Source organism: Sinocyclocheilus anshuiensis, unplaced genomic scaffold (genome assembly GCF_001515605.1).
Source record: "Sinocyclocheilus anshuiensis isolate Anshui unplaced genomic scaffold, SAMN03320099.WGS_v1.1 scaffold771, whole genome shotgun sequence".
In the NCBI taxonomy this organism is placed as follows: Eukaryota; Metazoa; Chordata; class Actinopteri; order Cypriniformes; family Cyprinidae; genus Sinocyclocheilus; species Sinocyclocheilus anshuiensis.
The window spans coordinates 123,437-143,561 of record NW_015552585.1 but is presented as its reverse complement, the minus strand read 5'-3'; the positions used below and the strand labels follow the sequence as shown (position 1 = coordinate 143,561).

The 20,125-nt window shown below is 37.4% G+C and overlaps 1 protein-coding gene across 1 annotated transcript; it reads right to left on the bottom strand.

Annotated features, from left to right (window-relative positions):
• Positions 1-1,097: 1,097 nt before the first annotated feature.
• LOC107665423 (coagulation factor IX-like) lies at positions 1,098-12,996 on the bottom strand. The gene is made up of 11 exons (XM_016456295.1): positions 12,922-12,996; positions 8,127-8,299; positions 7,772-7,947; positions 7,670-7,694; positions 5,391-5,477; positions 5,119-5,253; positions 4,656-4,960; positions 2,278-2,404; positions 1,691-1,776; positions 1,327-1,474; positions 1,098-1,234 (listed from the first exon to the last, which is right to left on the bottom strand). The coding sequence occupies exons 2-11, from the start codon at positions 8,179-8,181 to the stop codon at positions 1,098-1,100; spliced, it is 1,281 nt and encodes a 426-aa protein (XP_016311781.1). The 5' UTR covers positions 8,182-8,299; positions 12,922-12,996.
• Between the last annotated feature and the right edge of the window lie 7,129 nt (positions 12,997-20,125).

Genomic DNA, 20,125 nt, shown 5'->3' with positions numbered 1-20,125 from the left:
TATTCTACTCTGTTAATTAAAAGGCTGTTTATATGCATATTCACTAATTATGAGAAGCACACATGTAAAAGGCTGACAATTAGCTGAACATATACTTGTTTAATTAGTGACACATAGCCTGCATTTTAAAATCTTTATTTCAATGTGGCAATTAGCAGTTTTGTTTTTAAACATTTATTTGAATATGGCAACATAATATTGCGCTCTTCAATATTTCTATGAATAAATCTCTGACCGAGACTATCAGCCAATCACTGTGTGCATAGTTAGTAAGCAAGCTGACATCATCCATAGCAACAAGGTCAACCCCGCCCTTTCTCTTAGCTTAAGACTTCTGTCTATTCCTTAGTAAATGCTTGTCTCAGCAGCTTTGTGAATAGGTTTTAAGAGAAAACTCTTAGTGGTAAGATAAAATGTTTTGTGAATACGGGCCCAGTTCTGTTGTTATCTCCCAGAGACTGGCCTCAAATGATGAAAGGATCTTTCACGGGCAAGATGTGAGTGATCTGATGCCTCCAGTGTTTATGGGTAAGACCCAGTGATTTTCAGAACTAGGTCACGACTCACAAGTCTTTTAAAGAACGCTGTTGAAATCTTAAGTAGGTTTCTAGTGTCAGATATTTTCAGTCATCCCCTCACGTTCCTCCAGTTTCCCTCTGAAGGCAGTGGCAGTTCAAAGCTTAAGGGCTACATTTTTTTTTCTTTCTGTCTGAATGAGAGATTGAGTTCTCAGTCAAGAAACCTTAGCAGGTTCTAACCATGTAGCAAGACAGTATCTTGCTTAATAACATACTTGCTTTCATTAAACCACAGGAGAAAACAGCAGGTGTCTATGGATTATTAAATGTCCTTATGGGACAGTGAAAGTACTAAGTCATGTATAGATGACGAAATGCTGCACAGGGTTTATTGATGGAATCTCATTGGCCAGCCAGGTCTTAAGGGGCGGAGCATGACTACAGTCTGTTACAATGGGATCAGTGGATTACGAACAATCTAACTATTTGTCACTTTATTTAATTAAACAAGATCATCTTCTCTCTCCAGGTTTGAATACGCCATGTGTGCAGATGACATTTTAAAATGAGAATTTAAGGTCACAGGTCCACATTTTTAAGCAATACTCCCTTTGTAACTCCGATGACGTGCTGTATCCAACGATAATAGTTACCAACCTGGGTGTACACACCGTACTTCCCTTTCTTGGCACATTCTTCTCCCCAACTGACAATGCCTGTGAGGAACCAGGTGTTGTGGTAGCGCATGGCATGAGGTCTCCGCTGTCCCCCTGACACGCGTCTTTAGGAGAATCTGAGTATGCAGCACAGAACATGAAGTATGTGATCAGGTCACTGCTGCTTTCCTTACACACTGTTCTGTCGACATAAGGCAACTCAACCTTCTGTAAAGTCACTGCACTTCGGCCTTGGAAGCGCAGACGGCCCCAACCACTGACAGTAGCCAGAGATCCAGACTGCAGCAGTGAGTTGGAGAAGAGCATGGGTCCCAAGCAGATGGGACGTACATTTGGGGTAAAACAGATGGGGCTGTGCAGCCTCAACAAGGCAATGCCATGATTGTAGCAGTGTGAACACAGCAGCGACTGACTGCTACCTCAGATAGTCACGCAGTGTGAAAACAACGGCGATCCGACGAGTTTGAAAATCGTGCAGTGTGAACTCGGCATTACTTTGGATTCATAACGGGGATGTGAGATGAAACGGGTGACGTTCAGATTCTGTTCTGTGCCTTCAGTCTTGGAGACGTCATGCTCCCCTGTGAAACATACAGTAGTTGTTTAGTTTAATAATATTATTAATAACTGGTTTGGATCTGTAAAAATTTAAAGAAAAAAATATCTACAGATTCTTAAAGGGGTCATATGATGCGATTTCAAGAGTGTTACAAATACAATTTATCATATTTATAATATATATCTTAATATTATTTCTTATAAATCTGACAAATTGTACTAAAAAAGTAAAATAAACTTTCTAAAAACAAGCCTTTGTAATCCCCTAACTTGCTTGAGGATGTTTAGATATTTTTACTGAAATACAAAAAATATTGATGAAGAAAGTAATAATGCTGTGTATGCTGTATGCTGTGACTACATTTAATACATATTCACTATTTGTTTTCATATTTTACTATTAAATATATTTTAAATATATGTATTTTTATTTTTCATTTTTAATTATTTTATATATTTAAATATTGGCGCCATACATCATTTTAATTTAATCAGTATTTCCTTGGCTGTTGTTCTGGTCTTACCAACTCTGATGTAGAAGGATCCATTCTGGCTTCCTACCAGACAGTGGGCTGCAGTAATGACCCATACCTGGTTGAGAATGGAGCCTCCACAGAACACCTGCTGTGTTGAGCGCGCCACCAGCGCCACCTAGAGAGTAGGCCTGTCTTTTTGTTGTGCGATATATTGCCCCAGAAATAATTGCGATAAGCGATATTATTGTCATTTTAAAGACCATTTTATGCCACTGAATATATAATCATAATGTAACAGCATAATAATGTAAGAAAGCCTACACACTTCCAAATGACAACAAACTTTAATTTTTAAGAATATTTAAATCATGGAAATGAAGCATCAGAATATTAGATACCTTAAAAAACCTGAATAAATAGTAAATAAACAAAAAGTGCAAAGTAGAAAAAAAGAAAAATGCACAAAGAACTTGAAAATTTTAGATTTTTCCATCTACAGATTTTTCCCGGACCTTCTTTTCTCTGTAAATTAAGTGTGCACACACTATTGCTGAGAAACACAATCTCTACTTAGCAGTCAGATGTCCGTATGCACAAAGGCACCGATCCCTAAACAAGACCATATCTGCAGATGAAACTGTTTGTAGAAGCATTTTTTAAATGTGAACTAGCACCTCATGACTAGCCTACACCACGTTATGTAGCCTACCAGAAGCTGCAAAAGACACAAGCGCAAGTGGAATGTACAAAACATGGTGACATAATTTTTTAAGTAAATATAATGTACGATATATTGCGTCACCAAAAATTATTGTGGTCATGTACATATATTGCGCGACAAGTCGATATATTGATTATTGCGACAGGCTTACTAGAGAGCAGCAGTCAACTAAAACGACATGATTTTGGGTGCACAAACAGATTGGGTTGTACAGTAGGCCAGTAGATGTGCCCCTAACTTAGGGTGACCAGACGTCCCGTTTTTCCCGGAACAGTCCCGTATTTCAGCTCTTTTTTAGTCTCCCGACTAATTTTGAAAAAATCATGTTTTGTCCCGTATTTCAACATTTCTTTATGACTGGCCCTGGGTGATCACAGCGAGTAGTAGAAGTGTTCTATCACGCGAGAACAGCCTAATCAATGGTAAGTAAGCTTGTCGTAGAACCAAATTACCATCCAATCACAATTCGTTATCGATTAACTTGGCGTAATAGTGAAGGCGGAACCGCGCGATCCCAGTTCTGCCTGCGCCTTAATTGTTAAATACGCACACAGCTGTCAAAATGTCAATCGTGTGGAGTATCTCACGTAAATACAGTCGGTTATGGCTTAAGGGAACATAAACAGGTGGGTGAAAATCGGATATGTGTCAGTATATTATAGTCATTCGGTCTTAAAGGGACAGCAGCCTAATTAAATACCTGTGTCTCCAAGAGCTTGTAACACTCCAAAGAGAAAGGAAAAATTGAAATCGCATCATATGACCCCTTTAATGTTAATCAAACAGCAAAAGATGTTAAATAAAGTATGCATGTTAAACGTACTGTATTAGAAAAACAAGTTTATTTAATATTTAATGTGTATCTATTGTATTTTTCTTATGGTTTGTAATTTGCTTTATTTTTATATAACAATAACGATGTACGTGTGGCTATATATATATATATATATATATATATATATTCCCCCCTCCCTCAGTCCATTCCTTGTGAATTTCACTCAAATTCTTGAATCGATTTTGCTTGACAATCCTCATAAGGCTGCGGTTCTCTCGGTTGGTTGTGCATCTTTTTCTTCCACACTTTTTCCTTCCACTCAACTTTCTGTTAACATGCTTGGATAGAGCACTCTGTGAACAGCCAGCTTCTTTGGCAATGAATGTTTGTGGCTTACCCTCCTTGTGAAGGGTGTCAATGATTGTCTTCTGGACAACTGTCAGATCAGCAGTCTTCCCCATGATTGTGTAGCCTAGTGAACCAAACTGAGAGACCATTTTGAAGGCTCAGGAAACCTTTGCAGGTGTTTTGAGTTGATTAGCTGATTGGCATGTCACCATATTCTAATTTGTTGAGATAGTGAATTGGTGGGTTTTTGTTAAATGTGAGCCAAAATCATCACAATTAAAAGAACCAAAGACTTAAACTACTTCAGTCTGTGTGCATTGAATTTATTTAATACACGAGTTTCACAATTTGAGTTGAATTACTGAAATAAATGAACTTTTCCACGACATTCTAATTTATTGAGATGCACCTGTATTTCATGATATCTAAATTCATATATACAATTTCTCATATCGTCTCCCCCCCGTCCCGTATTGAACCATGACAAATCTGGTCACACTACCCTAACTCAATAATTTACTCATAGATGATTTGATCAAAGGCGTTTTGACTGCTATAGCACATAATATTTATAATCTTTACCTGCCAAGGGATTTCTCCAGGTAAAGCTGGATTGCCACCAACAATATGACTTTTTGGGGCATTTACTGTTGGTTCAGGAGACATCAAATACTCATCAAAGACCCATTCGGGGAGTTTAACATGAGATGGCGGGATTTTGCTGCCTTTTTGTTTAGAATCTGTAGAGGTTGTCCAATTGTCCGGTTTGGAAGTGCTGGATGTGGATTTGATTTTCTTATAGGAAGACTGTGCAGATGTGCCAGAGGTGGGACCGCTGGCAAAAGTTCTCACAGCTGTTTTACTGACTTTGCCACATGGAAACTTAACTAATAACACATAAAAAACACATTGTTTTTGTTTTATGTTTTGCTTGCAGTGTCTTTCTCTAAAACAACTGTTGCTTGTTCTTTAAGAAAGAAAGTAGCTCTTTTAGATATTTTTGGAACAATCAGGACATTAGGAATTTAAGAAGTAATTAAATCACCTATAGGTTCACACGTGAATTCATCTTCTTTAAGTCTGTAACCGGATGCACACTGACACCCTGTCCCATGAGACTCCATCACAACACAGAAATGCTCACAGCCTCCATTATCAACATCACACATTTTGGCAGTCACTGAGAAACAGCACAAAGCATCTTTTTGATTATCTTCAGGAATTTATTAGATTTTCATTATAATTATTAGCTCAACATGGTGCACTGTGTGTTTGAAGGAAGAAAGATTTCTTGTCTAACCTATTTCACAGACATGCCTGGTAGACAGTTACAGGTGTATGTGCCCATCTGGTCCTCACAAGTGCCTCGGTTTTGACAGGGTGATGATTTACACTGGTCCCCATCTAACAGACAGGATCATTTATTAACAACTGGTAAGAAAAAACAATGTATAGAAATAAAGTGCTTTATTAAAATTCTGGAAGAAGGAACAGATGGAGATTCAAATCCAGTTTAAATAATTTAAATAATTTGTCTAATTAAACGTTACCTACATGGATTTTATTTCCTGAATTCTGAGTTTAAGAATACAATGATGTCCAGTTCAAATATTAGGCTATTTAATTTATTGGTCCAATTACAATCTAAACATATGACATCATATGGACGTTTTTTAACTTTAAACTGTTGCTTCTGGCCAAAAGTCATCTATCCATAATAACACTTCTTCCAGTGAAAACATTCATCCCCTGTTTTTCTCTCACATCAAAATCCACTGACATATTTGTTTAGAACTGTTTTCACTTGTAAACGGTGCTTGATCTGTGCATGTTTCTCTCCTGATTCAGACAAGACAGAGAGAATCAGGAGAGAAAGCAATATTATGGATAGAGCACTTTTATTTTAGCCGGAGGCAACAGTTTGAAGTTAAGAACGTTTTAATGATTTATATGTTTATTACAAACACGCATCTTTTTGCTTTACAGGATGGACTGGAGTAATTTGGATTACTTGTGGTTTGTTGTGATGTTTTTATCAGCTGTTTGGACTCTCATTCTGACGGCACCCATTCACTGCAGAGGATTCAGATTTCTCAAAATCTGTTCCAATGAAGACACAAACTCATCTACATCTTGGATGATCTGCGGGGTGAGTACATTTTAAGCAAATTTTCATCTTTAGGGTGAACTGTTGAGATCTTCTCCTGTTTGCCCTTGGTAAATACGACGGTAAATGATTAAACACACTTACCAACATAACCTGCCCAAAACTCCATCTGAAAAACAGACCAAACACTCATTTGCTATATTACACAGCGCATGACAACTGACGAACCACAACTTGTCTACTCACTGCCTTTTCATCATTTTCAAAGGCTTCTCTGGCCTCCTCCAGGGCACACTTCTCCTCCATACACTCCCTCTCCACATTCCCATTCAGAAACTTCTCAAACAGTCCTGTGTTTGCTCGCCTGTGTCTCCGCAAAATGCTGTCAGCTTTCTCCCCATCTAGTAACACTGATCCTGTGGCTATTACAGAGTTTGAGAGTTTATAATTATTACTGGAGGGGAACTACTGAAAGCATAGATGTGAATATGATTATTAACCCTCAGAGAGTCAGAAGGCAAATGCCAAGTGTGCCTGCTATGTTCTCTGTCAGCTCTAAGAAGTCTGATTTATGAGAGGTAAATGGTTTTGTAGGTCTTACCTGCAAAGGCCTGTAGCAGAATATATTGGAATAGAAGGAGAATGAATGAAGCCATATGTCAATCCAAATTCAGTCCCTTATTATTCCACAGTGAGCTGACAAATAACCTGAGCCAACGCTCCAAAGTACACCTGTCTACCACACTTCCACACAAACGACTGGCACAGGATATTCTGTTTGAGTGAGAGAAATAAAAGTAGAACAAAATAACAATGTTTTTACTGAACATTTCACATTCATATTTGTCTACAAGGAGCTACAAGTGGTTTGAAAAGAGATGGAGATAATATTTTACAAAATGTACTTTTGGACTGTCAAATTTAGTATGTACACTATATATATATATATATACATACATACATTTTTTTTATTTACCCAAGTAAACTTTAATATATTTAATTTTGGAAACATGTATTTCAACTTGTAGTATTTATAATATTAAATGTAATATTTTCCCCACACAATATAAATGTATTTACATATACATTAATATATTTACAATATGTACAAAATGTATTTTTGGCCTGTCAAATTTAATATGTACACTTTGGATATTAATTACATGTTGTTTTACATAAGTGATTTATATGTTTATTACAAACACGCATCTTTTTGCTTTACAGGATGGACTGGAGTAATTTGGATTACTTGTGGTTTGTTGTGATGTTTTTATCAGCTGTTTGGACTCTCATTCTGACGGCACCCATTCACTGCAGAGGATTCAGATTTCTCAAAATCTGTTCCAATGAAGACACAAACTCATCTACATCTTGGATGATCTGCGGGGTGAGTACATTTTAAGCAAATTTTCATCTTTAGGGTGAACTGTTGAGATCTTCTCCTGTTTGCCCTTGGTAAATACGACGGTAAATGATTAAACACACTTACCAACATAACCTGCCCAAAACTCCATCTGAAAAACAGACCAAACACTCATTTGCTATATTACACAGCGCATGACAACTGACGAACCACAACTTGTCTACTCACTGCCTTTTCATCATTTTCAAAGGCTTCTCTGGCCTCCTCCAGGGCACACTTCTCCTCCATACACTCCCTCTCCACATTCCCATTCAGAAACTTCTCAAACAGTCCTGTGTTTGCTCGCCTGTGTCTCCGCAAAATGCTGTCAGCTTTCTCCCCATCTAGTAACACTGATCCTGTGGCTATTACAGAGTTTGAGAGTTTATAATTATTACTGGAGGGGAACTACTGAAAGCATAGATGTGAATATGATTATTAACCCTCAGAGAGTCAGAAGGCAAATGCCAAGTGTGCCTGCTATGTTCTCTGTCAGCTCTAAGAAGTCTGATTTATGAGAGGTAAATGGTTTTGTAGGTCTTACCTGCAAAGGCCTGTAGCAGAATATATTGGAATAGAAGGAGAATGAATGAAGCCATATGTCAATCCAAATTCAGTCCCTTATTATTCCACAGTGAGCTGACAAATAACCTGAGCCAACGCTCCAAAGTACACCTGTCTACCACACTTCCACACAAACGACTGGCACAGGATATTCTGTTTGAGTGAGAGAAATAAAAGTAGAACAAAATAACAATGTTTTTACTGAACATTTCACATTCATATTTGTCTACAAGGAGCTACAAGTGGTTTGAAAAGAGATGGAGATAATATTTTACAAAATGTACTTTTGGACTGTCAAATTTAGTATGTACACTATATATATATATATATACATACATACATTTTTTTTATTTACCCAAGTAAACTTTAATATATTTAATTTTGGAAACATGTATTTCAACTTGTAGTATTTATAATATTAAATGTAATATTTTCCCCACACAATATAAATGTATTTACATATACATTAATATATTTACAATATGTACAAAATGTATTTTTGGCCTGTCAAATTTAATATGTACACTTTGGATATTAATTACATGTTGTTTCATAAGTATTTTTACACTCATATACTATTTTTTTCTGCTTTATAAAGACTGGTGTAATATGTTAATCTCAGATACGCTGTTAACTTAATAATAATAATAATAATAATAACAATAATTATATATATATGTGTGTGTGTGTGTGTGTGTGTGTTCGAGAGTCCTTGGCATCAAAAAGTTTCAAAATCAAATCTCCACTAGATGGTGCTGCTGCTTCAATGAGTAGATCAATAATGTAACTGTTAGATAGTTTCCCCCTCTTGAATCAGTTTAGCATTCAATGGTTTCCTCTTTCACTATTAGAGAAAAGAGATGACACTAGAATGCGATGAAATATGCAATACTTCTCTATCATAAAGAAAGCATTATCATCTATATATATTCTCCACAGATGGGCCCTGGATTGGGGACTGTGGGAGGGGCTGAATCAGCATATTGGAGAACAGCCCAGATCACGCTTCAGTTCCGCTGTAAGTGCTCTTGATTTCTTCTCGCCCCTTGGGAATTTTTTTATCTTCTCAGATGGAGCTTTCTTATTGACTGTGGGCTTTTCATTTTCATCCACCCATTACTGGACTGAATTATTAATTTCTAAGTAATTAACACTGGTCATCAATCCCACTGTGTGAGTGCCAGTCAATCTGTAACTGAGAGTTAGATTTCATTGCTGAGATGGGTTTTGGCTCACAGCCTCTTAAGCAGCAATCAACAGACTGTTACTGCAGCTATAAGAGCATGAGTAAAATGACTACATCACTCAAAACTTTTTTCATTACTGCACTTAATGCTTGGAAAAGCTTTACCCCCAGTTAGGCTTCACAGCCATTTTTAAAACCAACACCATCAATCAGTGAAGCTGAAGTCTCTGAAGGCAGAGCTATATTTAGACAAATCCAGACAACGCTAACAAAGATTACTAAAACATTACTATGTTTAAAATGCCATGACGTTCTGGAATGCTCGTTTATGATTGGTCCATTGCACTATCCCTGTAATCCATGGCAACGTTGTACATCAGTGACAGTTACCTCAGATGACTTCAGTATATTGTTGCAAACTTTGTCTCGTTGCTAGTTTGTTTTGGACTTTGTAGTGGACTATTTTTCCCAACAGAATCTGCAAAATAATGTAAGATTATAAAATAATTTCAACTCAAATCAATATTTAACGTGCACATTTTTGGGGAGTAGCTGGCTAGCTAACAAAAACATGTTCTAAGAACGTTATTCGAACGTTCCCATTAAATTATTGAAAAGTTATTTCTAAATGTTCTCTGAACATTCAAAATGTGCGTTTTTTAAATGTTTCAAAAATGTGCTTTTTTTACTTTCCTGGTTATATAGCTATAGGATACATTTCATTTGATCATTTTGCAAACATTGTGGGAATGTTACTTTTGAAAGTTTTCTGAATGTTCTGAAACAGGTAGTAACATAAAAAAAAAACAAGAAAAAAGAAAAATGTCCAACTAAAACGTTTTAGAAGAAAAACATTCCATGAATTATAATGTTTTTGCGCTAACGTTTTGAGAATATTATCAAAGACCAGATAACTTTAAACAAAAGTTCTATTAACATTACTGGGACATTAGGCTGTAGGATGGATAAAAAATTTTTCTTGTAGGCCTATTTTATATTATGCACTTTATGTAACATTTATTCATGATAAACTTCATTTGAATGCTGACTATCACACGTAATACAGCCTGGTAGCCAAGGCCTATGGTTAATATAAAAATGTAATAATGTAATAATTTCTTAATTCAAAATAAAATATTAATGAATCCATCTCTGATAATCCAGGGTTGCTATGGTCACGCAGGTTTGTTTACGCATTAAACTCGTGGCCACGAGAAAAATATGTCGTTCCCTCAACATAAGAAGTCGTGGCCACGAGAAATGGATGTCGTTCCCTCAACAAAATGATCTCTTGGCCACGACATAATGTCACGTTCCCACGAGTTAATATGATGTTCCCATGAATTAATATCGCGTTGCCACGGCATATTATCACATTCCCACGAGTTATTATGTCGTGGCCACGACAAAACTAAGTGAACCGACCATGTCACCTCGCGGAATAAATATAAAATATTATTAATAATAATAATTTAAAAAATATATATATATCACTAGCGATTCTTTTCCGCTAACCCCTTTTTCCCCTGGAATTTTAGGGCCTGTCCCAACACACACAGTTTCAGTCTTTGCATTTGTTCACTTGTATACTTACATGACAAATTTCCTGTATTTGGCCCAAGTGTGCTTGTAGACTGCAAGTGTGTGTTGCAACTTACAAGTAAAGTTTTACAGAGCTTTACTTACACATTTTGATTTTCAATACTTTAAAATAAACTTCTAAATGTCTGTTCAGTAGCCCCTAGAGTAGATAGTGTACGTTAAGGGCCCTGATACACTATCATTTGGCAAAATGCAGTTTCTCTCATCATGTTTTGAGGTGGCATATACTTTAACTTCACTGGGCTGAAATACATTGGGTCTTTGCCTGATACACAGCTGGTGCAGAGACTGTGTGTGTGGGAACTGAAGCTGATTTATAACACAGCACCACTGATTTCAGCAGTGATGTGCGTCTGTCTGCCTGCCTTGTGCTGCTGGGAATTGGTGCCGTCTCCAATTAGATTAGAGGCTACTGCGAAAGATCAGCCCTCTCCAGTAGATAATAAAAAAGTGACGCCTGTTCAGTGTAATCGATTATGGAGAGCATCTTCACTCTGGGGAGGTAAGCAGATCGCAAAGGTCCCAGCCTTGTGAACTCTGCACAGGACCTGTGTAGCTCATTAGAGTCCCTGAGCCATTTGTACAAACTTATTTTTGGCCTCAAAAAACACCTGACTGGGTGTAACATAATGTGCAGACAGAAGGGATGAAGAGAGAGATGAGGAGCTGTGATTGTAAACAGGTACAAGACTACACTGTTCTCAGAGATGCTTCATGTTCCCCTGATCCACACTATGTTATTTAAAGGAATAGTTCAAAATTCTGTTGTAATTTACTCAGGAGATGTTAGGCACAATGTTCATGTTACTCTTCTCCATGATAGTGAATGGTGACCAAAAACACTGTAAAAGCACTCCATATGACTCATGCACTATGTTCTTAGTCTACTGAAGTCATGTAATAGCTTTGTGTGTGAAAAAGACTGAAATTTAAGTTTAATAGTTTCATTTTGCATACATTATTTATTCTAACATGGCGCATCAAGACATGCCACATGATACTGGTTCTTGTGTGTCTCGTAACCGATCTGAATGTACCAAATGTAAATATGCGCATATTCAAATTACACAAATGAGATTTGTGAGCAACAGCAGCAGGGAAGATTATCTGGGAATAACGAACTGTAGTCTGTTCCAAACATAAAGCTATTGTTCAGAAGACTTGTAATGTAGTGTACAATTGTTCGCTAGTTCTCTAGTTTTTCTAATCTCATTTTCTGAATTGCGATATTCTTGTGAACGTCTTGTGATGTTCTTAATTTATAAACTGCTTCAGATAAAAGCTCCTAAAAAAGCTCCTAAAAATAATGTACATATGGACCATTTTTTGTGATACGTAAACCCTTTTTTTTTGTCCTTTTTTGAACTTGACAGGCCCTGCTCGCCATTCACTTTCATCTTTCAGTTCTATGGAAGAAAAAATGAATACAGGTCTGAAACAACATGAGAGTGAGTAAATCATTATGGAATTTGAATTTTTGGCTAATGATTCCTTTAATGAGTTTGGCAACAGAGGTACTTGTTTGTAGCTGTATTACGGTATATATGCCCTACATATAGTATCCAGGACATGTAGAATAAGTATATCTGTATACTGAAGTTGGTTTAGATGATACATTTAATAAAAGCACTAACTGAGCTTGAGTTTCACATGAATTTCTTCCTTTAGTGAGATTGATTACTCTCCAGAGACGGCGAGGCAGCAGGCCAGACCGCAGCTATATAGCAGTGAACATCACATAGAACAGTGAGAACAGAGAAACATCACACCAACAGGAAACGGCACAGAGAAGACTGAGAAAGGTTGTAATTACTTCACTTTGCTTTGTACGTTTTTAGACGAAAGAGAGAAAAATAAACTTTGCACCATCTCAGATGAATGCAGACAGCCTTAGAATAGCAGGCTGTCTGAGAACAACCTTCACATCACACAGGCACCACAATCTCTGCCTCTGTTTCTGCGGTTACAGGGATTAGCCATGACTCACCATGTAAGTCCTTACTGTTTTCCTCCTTCTCTGAGAGCGCAGTCCAGACATCAGTCACTCCTCACTGTGTGTTTACCCTGCTGCTACTCCTGCGGGAACATGGGAGCGTGTGTGGGTGTGTTTTCAATCACGGTGGCATAAGGAACCAAAGCTATTATTTATGCAAATGACATATAATTTTATTGAAGAACCACTTTCAGAACCTTTAGGTCATGCACTGGGGCTTCAAGTCTTGATTTCTGCTTTTGAAGTGACCCTCTAACCACCATATTCAGTTTATCAGAGTTCAGCTCAAGATAATAAAATGACTGTAAATTAAAAATGAATATATGAAATAATGGAGAATAAATGAAATAATCCTGTTGTTTATTTTAGTAATATTTATATTCTATTATAGTATTCATTAATGTTTTAATAAACTTTTATTTCGGTTTTAGTTTTAGTAAATGTAGTTCAACTTTTCTAATTTTTGTTTAAATTTTCAATTAATATTAATATTTTATTTCATTTCAGATATATTTAAATGAAAAATAGGGGTTATATCTAAACTATAAGGTTTTTAAACATTAAGGTTTTTAATGTTAAAAACACAACTAGATATACAGTAGGTCGACCGATTTTAACAGAAAAATTTGAACTTTTCTTTTAACTTTTCAGCACAAGTATATTTACAAATGTTAATTTAATTTAATGTCAAAAAAGCAAATTTTATTTAATGTCAAGGCAGGTTGCCACATTTTTGAGGGGCAAGCCATATATTAAATTGTCATTTTATGCAATTTATTATTTAAAAATTGATATCTCCTTTTCATGTTCTGCTTTTTCATTAATTGTATTGTGTTTGGCAGGTTCCCACTGAGACAACCATGGTAACTGGGTAACCATAAAGTGTAACAACAAACCCTGTATGTTAATGTTGTGTTCAATAAACTATATAAGGGCAATATCAGTGGAAATGTTCAATAGCTTTTAGCCAAGACCTCAAGGTATGTGCCTATTCAGAAATGGAAAAAAATAATATTAAATAATAAATAAACAAACAAACCTGCCCTATGTTAGTGGCCTAAAAAGTGTGACAACTAGCCCACTTCCCCCTTATATTCTTTGACCAGAGAATCAGTTGCTACGTAATATGTTATGGTACTGTAGCACTGGTTATTTATCATAAAAAAGTGAACAATGTCAGTGACATGTTAAGCTATGTGTTTCAGTGTGTTTAATCAGTTTGGATCAGGACTGATGACCGTGTGTCTAATCTCTCCCATGCTAGACATGGAAGCATCCCATTTGTTTTCTGAAGGTGAGTATAGGGGCATTTGCTGCTGCTGGCTCTGACATCTGTCTCCCTTTCCACCATTAAATCACACGGAGCGCTCCCGACTCCCTCCCTGTGGGCGCAGTTATAAATGGAACGACTGCAGGCTTGAAGGATCTGCCCATGCCTGAGTCTCCTGGACATGGCCATTGACATTAATCTGGTATTTGTTCGAGTGCACCTCTGTTAATTAGCACAGTCATTCTGTGCATCTGAAAGGGTAATGTTTCACACCCACAGCCCCTGTGCGCCACTCCAGCTCGGCCGAATCTAAGCAGCTGACATTTAAACAATCTGCTTGATATTTAGTAAGAGGATGAAAAGAAATAGCTATTATAGCTATGTGTGCTCAAAACTGTAAACACATTTCTTTGGACTCTCTCTGTCTCTCAATTTACAGGCCTGAGTTTGACACCTTGTCTGACAGTAAGTGAATATGTGAAAATCCCACTGACACTTTTGTGATTTTGTGACCACTGAATGGATGATCAACAATTCAGATTGTAAATGAACTGCTAAGTTAAAGGCTGACACTGGGGTGAAAGGTACTATATGTACCATTTAGGTACTGATATGCACCCTTTAGGGGTAAATAAAGTACAAAGGTGTACCTTTTAATGGGGTACCGCCCCAGTGACAACTTTTGTAACTTCTTTAGTAGCTGCAGCATTCCAATTCTTATATTGGAGCATGGAGTACGATCTATGCTTCAGGGAATAATAACAAGAGGGCTGGAAAAGTATTTTATTAATTCCTTCAGTTCATTTGTCGACCCTGTCTAAGTAAAAAAAAACCTCCAACCAAGTCCAGTATCACTGGCATTACACTGCCTTTATCCCATCACCACAATCAGCAGCTGGTGATTACAGTGGAAGTGCAAATGCCTAGAAACAGTATCAGTGCTCCCATGTAATTCTGTGATGGCCCAATTCACAAGTTTCCAAACATTTCTAAATGCAGGACTTAATTTTGGACTGAAATTGGCAACTGCAGACTATGTTCGACCATATTACTCGTAAGATGATACTCAGCTTAGCTGTTAACATTTTTAGAGTGTTCTCAGACCTCCGGCATTCATCAAATGCCAAAACGAGACAAACACACATATTTTGTTCATTATCATGAAGAAAGTTCACATTGTGCCTAACAAAATATCACAACACTTCCAGCTTTATAACAGACTCTTTTTCTTCCTCTAGTTTCTTTCTCAGTGTTTTTTTCAGCCCTCTGCAACTCTCATGTTTGGACTAGTCTTCTGGGGATCAGTCAGGCCAGGGCTCCTCAGCTCCCAACACTCCAGGACAGTGCTACAATAAAGCCTAATATTTACCCATGGAATGTTAAACAGTACACTGCTCAAGGCTCTTCAGCAGAGATGGAGGTGTACAGAGGAAGAGACAAGCGGGAGTAAAGGTTCATGCCTGCTCATGCTGGGGGATATTTCATGTGTCAAGCTCAGGTTAAATAAATGACTTTCTGCCCTGGCCTTTCCTTATTTCTAAAATTCTTATATGTATCACCACCTTTTTTGGATTACAGAATGTAAACGGCACCAATGAGTGTGATTGGTCTAAAACTATGGCAGATTTTCAGTGCTTATCAGTCTGAAACCACATCAACAATCTTGGAGTCAAAACCTAATTTAAACCTGGAAATAAACATGTAACTTGAACTACTTCTAGGTCACTAATTACATAAGTAAATTTGTGACGTTGCTCATGTGACTCATTGTACAGACAGATGTCCTTGCTTCCAGTGAATCATCTCGGTGTTTGGATCATCTCAAATCATGCCGGAGAACATGATCATCAGCTTTGACACAAACTTGTAGAGTTCATGCAGCTCGAGTGCTGCTGTCAAACCAAATACTGAGACATTTTGAAATGAATACTCATATTTAATTGACCTTTTCAAAATATTGTGGAAGCATTTTCACACAAGTCTTGGATTTCTGGACCCCACTGGATATATGGATTAAAATTCTGTGCTTAAGCTATGTGCTTATTAATTATTATAGATGTTATGGTAAATATACATACACCATGGTTTGATCACACTCACTGACTTCCAGAAAGCTATAGATCTCCAAAGGTTTGTGAGATGACTCTTTGGGAAGAAACCCAATGGGGTCAATTATGCCAGTTTTAGATGGAGGAGATGACAGAATTGTGGTGTCAGGTCAAAGCTTTTGACCTCAATTCCAACAGTTGGCTGACCCCATTGGGACCTGTCATTGCTAGCAGCAATGAACGAAGAAATGCTGATGAAGCAAAGACAGTGGAAATTATAGATATCCTCTCTTAGGTATTTAATAAATACCTTTGTGGGTGGTAGGCAATTATTTATACTGCAAAGTCAGCCATATGACCCTCAGGTGTGTATGCTCTCAAATGATGTCATACTGTAGTAGCAGAATACTTATCATAACCGGAAATTAATTACTCCCTAATCAGCCTTGCCCAGAGCACTGGACATATCAATATTTACAAAATAAGCCTTCTAACTAAAACCTCAGCATAACAGCAGTCCATAAATCACTTGCTCTTTATTCCTAAAACACTTTTCTCTCTGTCCCAGAAAATTATTTTAGGAACAATCCCAAAAGGTCCTGAAAATGGCATATTTTCTCATCCATCATTTGGTCTGTAAAAAAGTTTTCTATTTGATCGACCACCTCGACAAGCTTGTTGATTTGAGATCACAGATTTATTTAAAGCGGTAAACTTATAAATACTGAGATTAAATAAGACAATGATAAGAAATGTGTGCATGACGTCTTTGATAAAAATAAAAACTTCTACAAAAGTTACTCTTGTGTTCTACAAAGTCACTTTGAAGTGTGCGCCTCCTCACAAAACAAGTTAGAGAAAATCACCATGACTGTGTCCTGGCTTTGTAAGTAAAGCTGCCATTAATGTCAACCTATAACTGAGTGTTCACAGCTGAGCCTTTCTTCATGAACATTTGGATAATTGTTGCCCACATAATATCATTCCAACCATTCATCAGAAAAAGCGTTTCAAGGACACCTCTGGAAAACAACACCCCTGATTTAGCACTCTGAAATAATTCATAGTCTTTAATCTTAACTACTATTATTTTACTGAGGTTGATTGAGTGACAACTGAGTGGCACAATGGACACTGTGGGAGTGTCACATCGGAGCTAAAATCAGGGCTGCGTTCAGCCCCGACAAAAACGGTGCAAAACGTTTTTTAAACGGAAACGGTGGTGCGTTGAACACCCTGTTCTGATGACGCAAGAGTTGAAACATGTCGTTCAAACCGGAAACCGTAGCAAAACGGTGCACACCGGTTTGAGCTTGAACTTGCCCCAGGTAAACAATTAATGTTACACAGTGATTCTCAAACCTCTCCATGAAGTACCCCCAGCACTGCACGTTTTGTATGTCTCTCTATATCAGACACACCCAATTCAGGTCTTGCGAGATTGAGGTCTCTGCAGAGCAAAAGTGTGCGTTTCTGAATTTGTGAGTTGTTTTCAAACTCTCAATCATGCAATCAAAATGATCCCCCTTACCTAACCCAACCCCTAAACCTACCGTCTCTATTACGTCAGCCAGTCAGGAAACATGGTCTAAAAACGCCCTGATCTGGTAACTCCCATAGCTGATGACCTGAATCAGGTGTGTTTGATTAAGGAGACATGCAAAACGTGCAGTGTTGGTGTGCCTCCAGGACCAGGGTTGGGAACCACTGGTGTAGAGGACCAAACTACTGTTTCTTGAAGTGCCCTTCTGCGTCATCATCCCGTACCCACACGGAGGTGCCGTCATCATGCAAAGAATCTGCGCAAAGGATCATGGAGCCCGAAGTGTCCATCCGTTGTAACCTTCGAAATCCTTCATTCCGAAGGGCCCTTTGAAGTGGCCAGTTTTGAGCACTTCGGTTTGGAACGAGACTTCAATATGGCGGCCATGATTGTTTTCACTCCGAAGTGCCCTTCGGAGGGCAATATATCCCGTTTGGACGCACCGACAAAATGTGCAGTGCTGGGGGTACTTCATGGAGAGGTTTAAGAACCACTGATGTAACATATTTTGATTAAATCATGTGACATATTGGGATAAATTTGATTGGCTGAAATTAGGATTGGTTTTTGCTATTGCTGCTATTGGGGAATTTAGTAGAGGGCACTACCTGACTGAAAACAGGGATGTACAGGACACTCAGACTTGGCAGGAATCTTCCCTAAATCTATTATATCAGCAGAAACTATTTTTAGTAACTGGTTCTGAATATCAATTGTTAATTTGAACAATGCAAGTAAATATTGTATGAAGTATGATGAGTCTGAAATTGTATGTGTGTTATCTTATTTGCCATCATTAAATTGATGATGTATATATTATCATTATATAACCTGCTGTCTAGGGAATCAGTCACTGAAAGACTGAAATTAGTTGAGCACTAATCAATACAACCCTAATAAATCGTTTAGGACATTAAATATAACAACAAACCAGGGTTACAAAAGTGATCTGTTGCATGATATTTATATGATCCGTGTAGAAATTCAAAATGATGAAGTGGAACATTCAATGCAATATTTTGACACCCTTTTGGTAATATTATTGGACATGTAAATTTATCTTTACTGACACGCAAGTTGCAGAATACTGAGATCATTTTTCAGACGGATGTTTTCATCAGGTCATCCAGCTGGTGACCCCATTCTTCATTGATTAGTAGCACACTGACCTACATGACCTTTTCCAATATTGATTCAACATTTGGAAAGCTGTACCTCTCTTTAATGCTTTCAGACCCAGCACAGAAAGTTCTTATGCATCTCTCAGTTCTCATGAATATAAATGAAGAAGGATGAGGTCATTAGTCTGTTCTGAAGTCCTGATTTGCTACAATGTACTTGCAGAAATACTGTACACGTCACTATTTTGCAGTACACGTATTGTGTGGATCTTGTCAAGATGAGGAGCTGCCAACACAATATACTGTTCACCTCAATCCAACATCCAATTCTCCAAACAGTATATTTAATTGTAAAGATTCAAAGTGAAAAGTGTTTTTGTTTAGTAAGTGTAGTTCTTCAGTACATAAAAACTAGGCACTTATTGTTCCATATTATTAAAAAAAAAAAAGCACACTGTGTTCAGCATTAATGCTGGTGGTACTAGCAGTGTTATTTCTAAGAGGACAATGACAGACTTGAAAGGAAATAATTACAATGTGAGAACGAGATTTCCAACACTGTTTTGTAAGTAACTGTTGCTTTGCACTAATTCAAGCATTTAGCTCCAATAAAACCCATAACTGTCAACATTGTTGTCTACCATAAATCACCATTTTAACAAATGTTTAAACAAGCATTAGCTCTCAGGTCAAATCTAGTAGATTTCATTGGAGAGAGCTTTTTGTTTGGGCTCTGGATTTGACAGACTCTGTGTATGTTAACAAGATGATTGAGCATCAACAGAGAAACAGTGAAGGGCAAAGGGAGGTTAGAATAGCTTTCATCTCTCTCATGCTGGGATGTGAGCTCAGGCCTGACAAACTACAAACCCAGAATACAAACTGTGCTCAGATAAACCACTTTAACCCGCACTTCTTGGATGGCCTCTTTTCTTGCCTGCCATCTTCTTCAATTCTCCAAGGTGACTTTGTAGATTGCAACCTCAAAATGCCAACATTATTTGTGGAGGCAAACTCCCTTCAGTAAAACGTCCCTTTTGTAGGATTTATTTGCACATTTGAAAGGGAAGAGAAGTTTTAATATATGTAGCTTTAAATCACTAACAATTTTTGTGGGAGGTCAGAAAGTTGCATGGTGGGTCCTAAAGTGATCCGAATATTTAAACCCTTGTTTATTGTATAATTTGGTTCTATGATTTAACCCAGCACTGTCAGT

Coding starts and splice junctions, on each gene's coding strand:
- LOC107665423 (XM_016456295.1), bottom strand. CDS start 8,181: ATGGCTTCATTCATTCTCCTTCTATTCCAATATATTCTGCTACAGGCC. Junction 7,695..7,771: donor TTGAAAATGATGAAAAGGCA/GTGAGTAGACAA, acceptor TCTGTTTTTCAG/ATGGAGTTTTGGGCAGGTTA. Junction 1,235..1,326: donor GATCACATACTTCATGTTCT/GTGCTGCATACT, acceptor GGTTCCTCACAG/GCATTGTCAGTTGGGGAGAA.